General features: G+C 45.1%; 1 protein-coding gene across 4 annotated transcripts in view; it reads left to right on the forward strand.

Annotated features, from left to right (window-relative positions):
- The first annotated feature begins 1,590 nt into the window (after positions 1-1,590).
- SAMD11 (sterile alpha motif domain containing 11) overlaps positions 1,591-13,245 on the forward strand; it is a 175,729-nt gene continuing 164,074 nt past the window's right edge. Inside the window, exons 1-2 of one of the 4 annotated variants that reach the window (XM_056542507.1) lie at positions 1,591-2,390; positions 7,339-7,430. In XM_056542507.1, coding sequence (XP_056398482.1) covers positions 1,943-2,390; positions 7,339-7,430 — 540 coding nt within the window. In that variant the 5' untranslated portion in view covers positions 1,591-1,942. Of the gene's footprint in view, positions 2,391-4,262; positions 4,284-7,338; positions 7,431-13,245 lie in introns of those variants that run through there. The other 3 variants (XM_056542505.1, XM_056542506.1, XM_056542509.1) reach the window with 3 other exon arrangements.

Consider the following 13,245-nt stretch of genomic DNA (forward strand, 5'->3'; position numbering starts at 1 on the left):
GTCGACAGCGTTTTTGCCTACGGTTGAAAAATCGGCAAAACCGTATCCGAGGCAAAACGGATGCAACCGTACACAACATTTGGAATACGGTTTACAATGCATTCTCTATGCATACGGTTTCGGATACGGTCGTATATACGTTTTTTTGCGGAAAACCGTATTTGAAAAACGTGGTGTGAACCCAGCCTTAGGCTGGGTCCACACTACGTTTTGTCCCATACGGGAGCGCATACGGCAGGGGGGAGCTAAAAGCTTGCGCTCCCGTATGTGACCGTATGCGCTCCCGTATGTCATTCATTTCAATGAGCCGACCGGAGTGAAACGTTCGGTCCGGTCGGCTCATTTTTGCGCCGTATGCGCTTTTACAACCGGACCTAAAACCGTGGTTGACCACAGTTTTAGGTCCGGTTGTAAAAGCGCATACGGCGCAAAAATGAGCCGACCGGACCGAACGTTTCACTCCGGTCGGCTCATTGAAATGAATGGCATACGGGAGCGCATACGGTCACATACGGGAGCGCGAGGTTTTAGCTCCCCCCTGCCGTATGCGCTCCCGTATGGGGGAAAACGTAGTGTGAACCCAGCCTTACTTTATCCCATACTGTTCCATCCGTTTTTTTTGCCATATGGTTTTCTTTAGAAAAACGGATTGAAAACAGTATGGCAAAAACGTGATATGAACCCAGCCTTACAAAACTACAACTCCCAGCATGCCCGGACAGCCGAAGGCTGTCCGGGCATGCTGGGAGTTGTAGTTTTGCAACAGCTGGAGGCACCCTGGTTGGGAAGCACTGGAATAAACCCTTAAGGTACACCAATAATGCAGTGTGAACGGAGCCTAACGCCACATTTATCGGACAGCCACCAACATGTGACACCCAAGGGGCCCAGGGGTTTTCTGTCTGTGACCCCGTCATGGTGAATTACAATCTGTCATCTGTCTCTGCAGGGCTCCACTTTATCAATCCGGAGACGACGCTTCTTTACAACACGAGCCGCGACCTGTCATTATTGTTGTGCTCCGGGCTCGTCTGTGGCCCCTTCCTCCGCTCACACACACGTGGGTCACTGCACCAGCGCAGACTTGGAGTCGCCGCCGCTGAGCGTCGTCCGTCACACACCCCCCTAGACTCGCCGGCTTCCCCCCTCCGCTGCCGCCTGTGCTGCTGTTTAAATGGGCCAAGTTGGAGAAGCGGCGGAGAAGCGGAGTCTTGTTTGGTCAGGAGAGTGTGTGAACTCCGCCGTGTGACACATACAACGTAGCGGGATCCCCCAGCAGCGGCGGCGGCGGCGGCGGAGGAGTACGCACACCCGGGCAGAGCGGCGCTGCCGGGGACTGGAGCGGGGACAGGCAGGCGCCACAGTCACATGCTCCTCTATAAGTGATCAGTGTTATTAATCCCGGGAGCCGGACAGGTGGAGGGGACACACTGCTGAGTGCCCGCAAAACTTTACTGCACTGCTGCCTGGGGGGGGGCATCGGACAAGGGGGACAGCAAGAAGTGGGGGCAACTAAGGAGGGGGTACTAAAGGGGGGCAATTATTAGGAGGGAGGTGGGGGGGGCAACTAGAGGAGGGGCAACAAACCAGGGGGCAAGGAGTGAGCAACAGCGTAAGAGGGGGCAATTAAGAGAGGGGGGCAACAAGGAGGGCGCAGCAGGAGGTGATCAGGGCGCACGGGGAGCGCAGTTAGCACCACGGGGGAGGTCAATAAGGGATCAATAAGCAGCATTTTGTGAGGCAGCATGATGTCTCCGGCGGCTCAGCCCTCCTCTCCAGCATGTCATGTCTCACTGCCTGGCAGATCAGCAGAGGAGGCGCAGTGCGAGCAGCTGTGAACCTGGGAAAGGGAAGGCAGGAGCCGCTGCAGCCCGGAGAGCGCTAACCCCGGCGCATAGGAGCGGGGCAAGGAGGCGCAACCACGGGGCAGCCTGGGGACACCATGCCGGCCATCAAGAAGGAAAGACCGGATCGCGAGGAGCTGGCGCTGGCAGCCTTTAACCAACCCATGGACACTATCCCCGGATACCTGACCGCTGCCATCCCAGTGGTGACCCCGCATCCTCCAGCCTACGAACACCTATTTGCCACCCATGCCCACCGGGCATACCTGGGCTTACATGAGCCCCACCACCCGCCTCTGCCTGATGACCTCATGCTGGAGAGGTTCTCCTCCATCCCGGACTTCCAGCCCCTCTTTGATCAGGGGGAGCCGTGCATAGAGGTGGAGTGCGGAGAGAACAAGGCACTGCTCTACATCCAGAAGTTGTGCCAGGGCAGTAAGGGGCCCTCCATCCGCTACCGGGGAGAGTGGCTCACCCCCAATGAGTTCCAGTTTGTCAGCGGACGGGAGACGGCCAAGGACTGGAAGCGGAGCATCAGGCACAAAGGTACCGGGGGCAGGAGGGGAAACTCCGGGGAAAGTTAGGGGAAAGTCTCCAGATGAGCCCGGGCTATGACATCGTGTGGGATTAGAGAGGGGTATGTCTGCACCCATGTGGGGGAGGAGGGGGTTAATTCTTATGGGAGCTCATCTTCACTGCTGAGCTGAACCCCAGATTGGGTGATAAACCATCGATGACTAGAGAGAACAGATCCGATCTCATTGATGGTTAATTGGTTGTCGTATGGGATCGGTCACCCGGTAAGGTTATGGGTACACGATACCTGGTCATTAGAGCGTTCTATTAGAGTGTCAGTCATTAGAGCGTTCTATTAGAGTGTCAGTTATTAGAGCATTCTATTAGAGTGTCAGTTATTAGAGCGTTCTATTAGAGAGTGTCAGTTATTAGAGTGTTCTATTATAGTGTCAGTTATTAGAGCGTTCTATTATAGTGTCAGTTATTAGAGCTTTCTATTAGAGTGTCAGTTATTAGAGCGTTCTATTAGATTGTCAGTCATTAGAGCGTTCTATTAGTGTCAGTTATTAGAGCGTTCTATTAGTGTCAGTCATTAGAGCGTTCTATTAGAGTGTCAGTTATTAGAGCGTTCTATTAGAGTGTCAGTTATTAGAGCTTTCTATTAGAGTGTCAGTTATTAGAGCGTTCTATTAGAGTGTCAGTTATTAGAGCGTTCTATTAGAGTGTCAGTTATTAGAGCGTTCTATTAGAGTGTCAGTTATTAGAGCGTTCTATTAGACTGTCAGTCATTAGAGCGTTCTATTAGAGTGTCAGTTATTAGAGCGTTCTATTAGAGTGTCAGTTATTAGAGCGTTCTATTAGAGTGTCAGTTATTAGAGCGTTCTATTAGAGTGTCAGTTATTAGAGCGTTCTATTAGAGAGTGTCAGTTATTAGAGTGTTCTATTATAGTGTCAGTTATTAGAGCATTCTATTAGAGAGTGTCAGTTATTAGAGCGTTCTATTAGAGAGTGTCAGGTATTAGAGCGTTCTATTAGAGTGTCATTTATTAGAACGTTCTATTAGAATGTCAGTTATTAGTGCGTTATATTAGAGTGTCAGTTATTAGAGCGTTCTATTAATGTCAGTTATTAGTGTGCTTTATTTATGTCAGTTATGAGTGTCAATTATTAGACAGTTTTATTAGAATGTCAGTTATTAGAGCGTTCTATTAGAATGTCAATTATTAGAGCATTTTATTAGAATGTCAATTATTAGAGTGTTTTATTAGAATGTCAGTTATAAGAGCGTTCTATTAGAATGTCAGTTATTAGAGCGTTCTATTAGAATGTCAGTTATTAGAGCGTTCTATTAGAATGTCAGTTATTAGAGCGTTCTATTAGAGTGCCGCTCTTTTAAAGTGACAGTTATTAGAGCGCTCTGTCTGTCATGATATTCGCTTTGGACCAGCACAGCCTTCCATGGACCCCAAGAGTTCACTATTGACTTATAGATTTGGTCTGGTCGCTTCCATGAGACACAGTTGTCATTGGCTGGAGACACCAAGTGATCCATGTGTTGAGGGAATAAGGGGTTAATGAGTGAGAATAGATGGGATGATGATGATGACAGTCAGACGGATGGGGATTAACCCTTTACAAGGCACTTGTCATTGCTGCTGGGGGAATTAGTAATTTATTAGATTTTGCTCTCATCAGAGACCCCCCCCCCCCCCATGTTTCTTCCTGGCAGTGTAATTATATGAAGGAGGGGGGGGGGGGGGGTAACATCCAAACGTGGTTATAGAAAGAGTCTGGGGCTGGAGCTGCTCGGTGACACCAGCCCACACTGCCCTCCCCTTCCCCTCCTCCTTCCTTCCTTCCCGGTGACCCCGGCTCTCCGGATGGGGATTTGGCACTGAGGCGCAGGCTGCTGGGGTTGTGGAGGTAAATGGGGAGGGATTGGTGCCCTCGGCGCAGACACATCCGCACTCCCACCCAGGGGCACAAAGTCACGACCAGGGTAGAGGGCATAGATGACATAAGGGGGGTCGTCCTAGTCCGGAAGGTTTTGGAGACATAGTTTAATGAAACAAGTTGGGATCAGACCGATGCATATAGGGCATTTGTGCTCACACATAGAATACTGTGTACAGTTCTAGTCAGATCACACATAGAATACTGTGTACAGTACTGGTCAGATCACACATAGAATACTGTGTACAGTACTGGTCAGATCACACATAGAATACTGTGTACAGTACTGGTCCGACCACACATAGAATACTGTGTACAGTTCTAGTCAGATCACACAGAATACTGTGTACAGTACTGGTCAGATCACACATAGAATACTGTGTACAGTACTGGTCCGACCACACATAGAATACTGTGTACAGTACTGGTCAGATCACACACAGAATACTGTGTACAGTACTGGTCAGATCACACATAGAATACTGTGTACAGTACTGGTCCGACCACACATAGAATACTGTGTACAGTACTAGTCAGATCACACATAGAATACTGTGTACAGTACTGGTCAGATCACACATAGAATACTGTGTACAGTACTGGTCAGATCACACATAGAATACTGTGTACAGTACTGGTCCGACCACACATAGAATACTGTGTACAGTACTAGTCAGATCACACATAGAATACTGTGTACAGTACTGGTCAGATCACACATAGAATACTGTGTACAGTACTGGTCAGGTCACACATAGAATACTGTGTACAGTACTGGTCAGATCACACATAGAATACTGTGTACAGTACTGGTCAGATCACACAGAATACTGTGTACAGTACTGGCCAGATCACACATAGAATACTGTGTACAGTTCTAGTCAGATCACACATAGAATACTGTGTACAGTACTGGTCAGATCACACATAGAATACTGTGTACAGTACTGGTCAGACCACACATAGAATACTGTGTACAGTACTGGTCAGATCACACATAGAATACTGTGTACAGTACTGGTCAGACCACACATAGAATACTGTGTACAGTACTGGTCAGACCACACATAGAATACTGTGTACAGTACTGGTCAGATCACACATAGAATACTGTGTACAGTACTGGTCAGATCACACATAGAATACTGTGTACAGTACTTGTTAGATCACACATAGAATACTGTGTACAGTACTGGTCAGATCACACATAGAATACTGTGTACAGTACTGGTCAGATCACACATAGAATACTGTGTACAGTACTGGTCAGATCACACATAGAATACTGTGTACAGTACTGGTCAGATCACACATAGAATACTGTGTACAGTACTTGTTAGATCACACATAGAATACTGTGTACAATACTGGTCAGATCACACATAGAATACTGTGTACAGTACTGGTCAGATCACAGTGTACAAGAAAGATAAAGTGGAGCAGGAGAGGGTTCAAAGACGGGCAACCAGGGTAATACGGGGAATGGGAGGACTACAGGACCCAGAAAGATTATTAGAATTAGGTTTCTTTAGTTTAGAAAAAAGAAGACTTAGGGGCGACCTAATAACTATGTATCAATATATCAGGGGACAGTACAGAGATCTCTCCCATGATCTATTTATACCCAGGACTGTATCTATAACAAGGGGGCATCCCCTATGTCTAGAGGAAAGAAGGTTTCTACACCAGCACAGACGGGGGTTCTTTACTGTAAGAGCAGTGAGACTATGGAATTCTCTCCCAGAGGAGGTGGTCATGGTGAACTCTGTAAAAGAGTTCAAAAGGGGCTGGATGCAGTTTTGGAGAATAATAACATCGCTGGTTATGGATATTAGATTTATAGGGACAGAACGTTGATCCAGGGATTTATTCTGATGCCATATTTGGAGTCGGGAAGGAATTTTTACCTCTAGTATGAGTTTTTTTTTTTGCCTTCCTCTGGATCAACTCAGTAGGGACTTATTAGGGGTATAGGTTAAACTTGATGGACTCTGGTCTTTTTTCAACCTTATGAACTATGTTACTATGTTACTTGTGTTCAGATTTATTTTCCTACTAGTTATTTAGACTGTTGCTCTGATCTTTTATGATGTTACAGTGAATTTTAGTGTATTAGTACTGCCAGGACAGACAGGAATGGCCATAGATACGGAAACTCAGGGCATGAGGTCTTCTGCAGGGTAAAGGTCTGCAAGGGAGGGGGGTCGGGTAGTGCTATGTGCTTACTTTAGGAAGGGAGGGGGTGAGGATAGACAGGGCAGTGCTAATAGGAGGTCATTAACCCTTTCAGATTCGAAGTAGGGTTCTAAAGGAGTCTGTTTACTTGGCTACAGTGGGCACTGCTCGTTTTTGATATCAAGGCACTTAGTAGAGTAGATCATGTCTTAAACCAGTGGTCTCCAACCTGCGGACCTCCAGATGTTGCAAAACTACAACTCCCAGCATGCCCGGACAGCCGAAGGCTGTCCGGGCATGCTGGGAGTTGTAGTTTTACAACATCTGGAGGTCCGCAGGTTGGAGACCACTGTCTTATACTATTGCACATAGACTTCATAAGAAGAGTCAAAGGCTTTCTGACCTACATACTTTTATTGATGATTGTTATTATTGTTACTTTGTTTGTTTATGTAATGTCTGTATGTTTAGGTCACTTTTTTATTTTATTTTTATAAACATGTTTATGTTTTGCTGTGTGGTGGACATTTCCCACTTGTCTCTATAGTATTTGTATGTGTTTTACGTTAGCATTCTAGATCATAGCTGTAATGTCATTGTGCAGGGGTTGTTCGCAACTGCTAAAAAAATACGTTTCTATCCCAGTGATGAAACGGGGATCACCTATTATGCAGCATTAACAAGGTTTTGTTTGGGAACAATCCTCCTGGGGGGGTGGGGGTGGGGGGTGGTCAAAAACTTTGTTCGTGACGCCAGCCTATAATAGGAGAGTAGTGTGCTGTTACCTTATCTGCTGCACTGCCCGCAGCTCATCACCTTGTCTCCTCTCTCTTTCATGTGCCGCTTCCAGGGAAAAGTCTGAAGACTCTTATGTCAAAAGGAATCTTACAGGTACATCCTCCAATCTGTGATTGCCCTGGGTGTCGAATTTCGTCTCCAGTGGTAAGATCATTGCTCAGACTCTGTTTAAGCTCCTTTTTCCTGCATCGTAGGCTGTTTGATCAGAGGTTCTGACACTGCTGTATTTACTGGCTAAGTTGTTGACAGATGTGGCATTATGGGGTCAATTTTGAACGACGGGTTCTGATAATACACAGAGCAGGGCTTAAGTCCTGTGGGAACTGCGTTCCTGCACTTTTTCCACAGCAGGAACACCGTTCCCATTAGCAAGAGTCCTGCAGGACCAGCCCTTGAGTGGAAATCTTGGGTGAGTTCCCGCACTTTTTTCCCCCCCCCAGGACTTGACCCCTGACACAGAGTACGATATCCACTTTTTATAGAGATATTTATTTGGAAGGGGCCCTATGGTTGCACCTTAGGATGGCTGAAATAATGGAGCACAGGTAGTACGCTCACTTCCGAATATAGGCAAGTGGTGGTGTGGGCTTAGGCTGCATTCACATCTCGTCTTTGCAATATCCGGTTTCAGTGAAAAAAAACATAACCGTATTGAAAATCGTATGTCTAGACATTTCATAGAAAACCGTATCCCAACCGTAGTATCCGGTTGTGTACGTTTTGCACCATTTAGAGTTTTATAAGTTTTTTTCCTGTTTCCAAAACCGTAGTCGTACTACGGTTTTATGTCCGGATGAAAAACCGGATACAACCCGTATACGTTTATTTTTTTTTTTTTTTAAATGGTGGTCTATGGGAACCGTACTGAACCATATGTGCGTACGGTTCCATCCGGTTTGCACAGTACGGTTTTGCAGTTTGCACATGCGCAGTGCACGCCGAAAGTTCTTCCCACAAATTGAACAAGAAGAACTTTATTTAATTAAAGGGGTACTCCGGTGAAAACTTTATTTTTTTTTTTTTTTTTTTTTTTTATCAACTGGTGCCAGAAAGTTAAACAGAATTGTAATTTACTTATATTAAAAAAAAATCTTTATCCTTCCTATACTTATTAGCTGCTGAATACTACAGTGGAAATTCTTTTCCGTTTGAAACACAGAGCTCTCTGCTGACATCATGAGCACAGTGCTCTCTGCTGACATATCTGTCCATTTTAGGAACTGTCCAGAACAGCATATGTTTGCTATGGGGATTTCCTTTTACCCTGGAGAGTTCCTAAAATGGACAGAGATGTCAGTAGAGATGAGCGAACTTACAGTAAATTCGATTCGTCACGAACTTCTCGGCGGTTGCTGACTTTTCCTGCATAAATTAGTTCAGCTTTCCGGTGCTCCGGTGGGCTGGAAAAGGTGGATACAGTCCTAGGAAAGAGTCTCCTAGGACTGTATCCACCTTTTCCAGCCCATCGGAGCACCGGAAAGCTGAACTAATTTATGCAGAAAAAGACATCAACTGCCGAGCCGAGGAGTTCGAGACGAATCGAATTTACTGTAAGTTCGCTCATCTCTAGATGTCAGCAGAGAGCACTGTGCTCATGATGTCAGCAGACAGCTCTGTGTTTCAAACGGAAAAGAATTTCCACTGTAGTATTCAGCAGCTAATAAGTACAGGAAGGATTAAGATTTTTTTTAATAGAAGTAATTTACAAATCTGTTTAACTTTCTGGCACCAGTTGATTTAAAAAAAAAAAAAGTTTTTCACCGGAGTACCCCTTTAAGGACAAACATAAAACCGTACCCGTTTTTTTTTTTTTCAAAAAACGTATTAAACCATATGCAACCGGACATTTGTTTTCAAACCGTACACGGTTTAAAATCGTAGAGAGGTATATACACGGTTGTATACGGTTCGGTGCGGTTTTGAGACATACGTTTTTTTTACAAAAAAACCTGATACGGGAACCGTATTGCAAAAACGAGATGTGAATGCAGCCTTACTCCAATATCTTCAAGACAATAGTGGGCGACATTGTTTAATTTACATGCCATTTGTTTGTGTAGACAGTTCTATATACAGGATATGTCCTCAATGGATGTATACAGTCTCTCTTGTCTATATATACCCATTTTATCAATGTTGTATTCCAGTTGTCCCGGACCTACTATAACAGTTCCCAATGAAGATACTTCCTTAATTTGAGAGTTTATAGCTGTGGTCTTCAAACTGTGGCCCTCCAGATGTTGCAAAACTACAATTCCCAGCATGCCCGGACAGCCAACGGCTGTCCGGGCATGCTGGGAGTTGTAGTTTTGCAACATCTGGAGGGCCACAGTTTGAAGACCGCTGCTTTATAGTATCTCCAGGATGACTGGAGCATTAAATTGTGTATGAATGTATTGGCAATACATGACTAGTCCTGTTTAGAGCAATACGTTCAGGTTTGCACTACTCATCCACTTTTCCATTTTATCAATGAAAATATACAACAGATCAATGGCCTCATCCCCCACAATTTTGAAAACCATGTGTGCTATGTGAGCCTTGGGCATAGTATAGTAAACAGAACACCCAAACATTCCCACCCAATGACCACTGCATTGGCTGTGTAATCATAATTAGAGATGAGCGAACTTACAGTAAATTCGATTCGTCACGAACTTCTCGGCTCGGCAGTTGATGACTTATCCTGCATATATATTAGTTCAGCCTTCAGATGCTCCAGTGGGCTGGAAAAGGTGGATACAGTCCTAGGAAAGAGTCTCCTAGGACTGTATCCACCTTTTCCAGCCCACCGGAGCACCTGAAAGCTGAACTAATTTATGCAGGATAAGTCATCAACTGCCGAGCTGAGAAGTTTGTGACGAATCGAATTTACTGTAAGTTCGCTCATCTCTAATCATAATGCTTCATTTTATTTGTTTTGATGACGAGAATGTGGACCACGTGTGTTATTTATCTGCACGTCTTTATGGAACTGAGGCGAAAAAGGGGCTTCTACACATAGTATTAGTTGAAGCCACGCAGAAAGAAAGAAAACTTTACAACATTGTCAAGGAACTTATGAGAGCAAATTACAGTCATACGTGTGATGTGTAGAGATGAGCGAATTTACAGTAAATTCGATTCGTCACGAACTTCTCGGCTCGGCAGTTGATGACTTATCCTGCATAAATTAGTTCAGCTTTCCGGTGCTCCGGTGGGCTGGAAAAGGTGGATACAGTCCTAGGAGACTCTTTCCTAGGACTGTATCCACCTTTTCCAGCCCACCGGAGCATCTGAAAGCTGAACTAATTCATGCAGGATAAGTCATCAACTGCCGAGCCGAGAAGTTTGTGACGAATCAAATTTACTGTAAACTCGCTCATCTCTAGTGATGTGTTCTGTTTACCTTTTTTTTATGTGAAAATTTTGCATGCTTTTTCCTACCCCCCTCTATTCTGTTTTGGATAACCGATAAGAGTGCAGACTGTTTACTACTTAAAGGGGTCCTCTAAGGCAAACTAAAAAAGCACACACCAATTTTGGCCTAGAATATGTTGCACTTTACAGTAATGTTGGATAGTACTTTCAAAACTTGAAATGATTGTTTGTTTGCGTGCTGTTCTCCAGCGGTCTCCAACCTTTGTCTCCGCAGCATCAACTCCCACCATGTCTAGATAGTTGATAGCCTGAAAGCTTCATTGGCTGAAGGGCACCTTTCCCCCACCCCTCCATACACTTGCACAGTTGAAAATGGTGCCCATACTCTTCAATTGCTGTTTGTTGACTGCTATTACTCTTAAAGGGGTACTACCGAAGGAAAACTTTTTTTTATTTTTTTTTTATCAACTAGTGCCAGAAAGTTAAACAGATTTGTAAATCACTTCTAATAAAAAATCATAATCCTTCCAGTACTTTTTAGGGGCTGTATACTAAAGAGAAATCCAAAAAGAAATGCATTTCCTCTGATGTCATGACCACAGTGCTCTCTGCTGACATCTGCTGTCCATTTTAGGAACTGTCCAGAGCAGCATATGTTTGCTATCGGGATTTTTTCCTTCTCTGGACAGTTCCTAAAATGGACAGCAGAGGTCAGCAGACTAGAGGGGCAAGCTGTGCATAACTAGCTTGCCCCCTGACTGGTGAGCAGTTAAGGGGTTAAGAAATGTACAGGCAAGGTTTTTTAGCCCCCTCCCCCACCTGTAAAACTTGCCAGTGGCTACAGTGGTATGTCCCATGGGTAGGGGGGAAGGAGTGCACCAATCAGGGGTTTAATAGTTTCCCGGGCTTTCAGGGGCCCTCCCCTGGGTATTTATAGCTGGGGTGCCTCCCATCCCCCCTCAATCTGACCAGGACCCGGAGTTTTGCCCTTCCTCGGTGAAAGCGGGGTCAACCCGGGGTAGACCTCCACACAGGACGGTGTGGCAGCACCTCTCGGGTTGGTAAGAAGCCAATCGGTGTCTTTGTTATTTATATAAGTTGTTATTTATATAAGTAATTTTATAAATAAAGCTGTGGCTGATCTCCACCCACGGAAAAGTTAAATTGTTGTTGTGTCAGTTATTATTTAATTAATTATTGTAGTAAGGGGGAGGGGTAGTTATAGCCTGCTAGGAGCTAATTGGGTCTCAACAGTCAGCACTGTAGTCAGGACATCACAGGAAATGCATTTCTTTTTTTGGATTTCTCTTTAGTATACAGCCCCTAAAAAGTACTGGAAGGATTAAGATTTTTTATTAGAAGTGATTTAACCCCATGCACACTAAGTTTTGCCAGCTTTAGATGAGCACTGTAGTGGAATATAACTTATAAGTTATAGATCGCGGGGTGTCCGACCGCTGGGACCCCCCCATGATCTTCTGTATGAAGCCACGGCAGTCCGCAGGAAGAGGGCGTTCCGTCCCTGCATGATACAGTGGCCGACATGCCCTCTCCATGTATCCCATAGAGATAGTGTCTGCCCCGGCTTCCGGCTGGGGACGGTACGGCTTTTCCTGCAGCCCCATGCAGGAGATCACAGGGGGTCCCACCGGTCGGACCCCTCGCGATCTATAACTTATCCCCTGTCCTTCGGATAGGCCGGGATAAGTTATATTCCACTTCAGTGCTCCTTTAAAGTTCCCATTGATATCAGTGAGTGAATCCATGCAGAACCTAAAGACAAAGTAATGTCATTTTTTTCCGTGCTGAAGAATCCAAAAAGTAGTTTTTGATTTTACAATGTAGAGTGGAAATGCCCATCACAGTTGATGAAAGATGTTTTTCATGCAAAACCGCCCTAATTTGGATGTGGAATTCTGTGCAATTTCTGCATCCAATACAGCAGGAATTTTAGCCTTGTAATCATGTCCTCATGCATACTTGCCAACAGTCCCAAACTTGCAGGAAAAATCCTGCAAACCAGGCTTTAAAGGGGTTGTGTATAGTTGGGTGTATTTGTCTTAAATGGGCACTGTCAGAATCAAAAACTTTATACAACTTGGCAAAACGATATTCTCTCTAATATACTTCATAAAAAATGGATTTCCTTTTTGTAAAAAAACATGGCTTATAAAAAAATACCACTAGGGGTCCCCATATCATCCAGAACATAATCCTGTCTTGCTGCAGCATTATTTTTGTCACAGACGAAGCACAGGCTGGGACAAACTCCAGTAAGTGAGGGCAGAACTACACTCCTCTGAGCTCACTCCTGTCCTGTCAATCAGACTCTTGTCTAAAAACAGAGAGGAGGGGCTTACAGTGCAGCTTGCAGTGATTGGATGAAGAGACACAGCACAGCAAACTCAGGGAGGAAGTGAATGAATGGTGAGTGTCAATATTTGCCTCGGACACACCCCTTCCTGAGGGGTGGATTTGAGAATGAGTGAGCAGCAGATCAGAGGGATTTGTGAGCTAGACACATAAATAAGCCATGTAAAGTATTTGCCTGACCCAGAGAGTAACACATATAAGCATTATTATTTTCTGTGGTATGGCA

The sequence above is a fragment of the Hyla sarda genome, chromosome 10, assembly GCF_029499605.1.
Source record: "Hyla sarda isolate aHylSar1 chromosome 10, aHylSar1.hap1, whole genome shotgun sequence".
Lineage (NCBI taxonomy): Eukaryota > Metazoa > Chordata > Amphibia > Anura > Hylidae > Hyla > Hyla sarda.